The sequence below is a fragment of the Aplysia californica genome, unplaced genomic scaffold, assembly GCF_000002075.1.
Source record: "Aplysia californica isolate F4 #8 unplaced genomic scaffold, AplCal3.0 scaffold00065, whole genome shotgun sequence".
NCBI lineage: Eukaryota > Metazoa > Mollusca > Gastropoda > Aplysiida > Aplysiidae > Aplysia > Aplysia californica.
This window is the reverse complement of record NW_004797335.1, coordinates 1,080,537-1,082,138: the sequence shown is the minus strand read 5'-3', so window position 1 is coordinate 1,082,138 and position 1,602 is coordinate 1,080,537. Positions and strand designations below refer to the sequence as shown.

Sequence of the window (1,602 nt, the reverse complement as noted above, 5' to 3'; positions counted from 1 at the left end):
CCCACACACACACCCACTCCCTCTCCAAACACACACAAAGTTTTAAAAAAAAATTGTTGGTCCAAAAGTACAGGACAACAAGTCACAAGCTCAAGCTCAGACGCTGGGGGCAGGCGCGGTTCGTCCATAGAGCACGGTCGTGCAGTGCCGCCCGAAATTTTTAAAAATGTTCTATTACGTAAAACACCCACAATAATAAAATAAAAGAAGTCACGAACAAACACTAGTTAAATATTATATCAAAACAAGGTCTTCACTGGCGCTATAACTGTCATTTCTGTGTCTATAGCGCCGTAAAATATCTACTATGCCATGCCAAAGTCCACGCGCTGTAGCTTAACATAATAGGATATTCAACAGTATAACCTGACCTATAAATCGCTCTTGGGGATAACCCAAGCGATGACGACACTCGTAGCGAGTTTGGCGGTACATTAATATTAATAAGACGGCACATCTCAAATGTGCTCCTGCCGAATAGTGCCGAAACGTAGCCCACATTAGGCAGTCTAAAAATAAACACGATAGACCGTACGTTATTCTTTGCCAATATTATATGAGCCCCGGAGCAATCCAGCGGAGTGCTCAAGTGAATTGTGATTGGTTCATTGTCTGTCTTGCCACTATTTTAAGTGACTCTGTGACCGTAAACCTGAAGGATGTGAACGTGACCGTTCTACGAGTTGTGCCTTTGAATGGTTTTGTAATGGGGTAACGAAAGTTATTACTAGAGTGTTCAGTTCCAATACAGGATGAACGAAATTGATGATTAGCTAACAAACAAATTTAGTACTATAAATCAAAGCGACAAGTAAAAAGAATGAAAATAAAAGCACGAGGTCCTCCCTCACCAACACAAAGATTCTACAATTATGCGCCGTCTCCTTTACTATGACCGTGAGTATCTTCAGCATGCGATAGCTTAATTGTGCACATCCACTTTTTAGCCCCACGAGCCGCCCCTGGCTGGGGGTCTACCTCTCATAATAAGCATTTCTATGTAGGAGACTCCTGCGGAGTTAGGGTTACATTGTTCATTTTGCAAGTAAAATATCTGATTTATTTAGATTCCCACTTCCTTAATTTTAGGGTAAAATGTCTACGTCTTTTTTCTGGGGCATTGTGTCCCACACAACACAGATTTTCCCTTAATAAGAGGTTCAAAGCTGACCGTCCACTACACGATCTAAATTGTGTCGATTTTAGGGGGGGGGGGGGGGGGGGGTTACATACAGTATTTACTATTCGGCTACCAAGTCAATCCATAACCAAAGGAGATGAATTGTACCCAAAACAATTTCAAAGTCAAATGCCATCAAAACGGTTTTGACCAACTTCCCTCTCACCTGCAGCCGCCCAGTATATGAAGGTCGAGGACGTCCGCTGCCATTTTGGCGTTCGTGAAATGTGTCCATTTTGGTACCTGGCAACGTTGATTTGAGAGTTTTAGCTCGAGTGCAGGCCTGTCGAGAGGGGGGTCAGGGGGGGCCAATGCCCCGGGCCCGGGGATTTGGGGGGCCCGCAAGCAAGGGGAAAAGAGAGAGAGAGAGAAAAGAAAAAAAAAAAAGAGAGAGAGAGAGAGAGAGAGAGAGAGAGAGAGAG

General features: G+C 43.9%; 1 protein-coding gene across 1 annotated transcript in view; it reads right to left on the bottom strand.

The window, feature by feature from the left end:
• LOC101861877 (SEC14-like protein 2) overlaps positions 1-1,602 on the bottom strand; it is a gene marked incomplete at its 5' end in the record, with an annotated part of 15,356 nt that overhangs the window by 3,807 nt on the left and 9,947 nt on the right. The window contains 1 exon segment of the mRNA XM_013079819.2: positions 1,347-1,423. Within this exon segment, the coding sequence (XP_012935273.1) occupies positions 1,347-1,423 (77 nt within the window).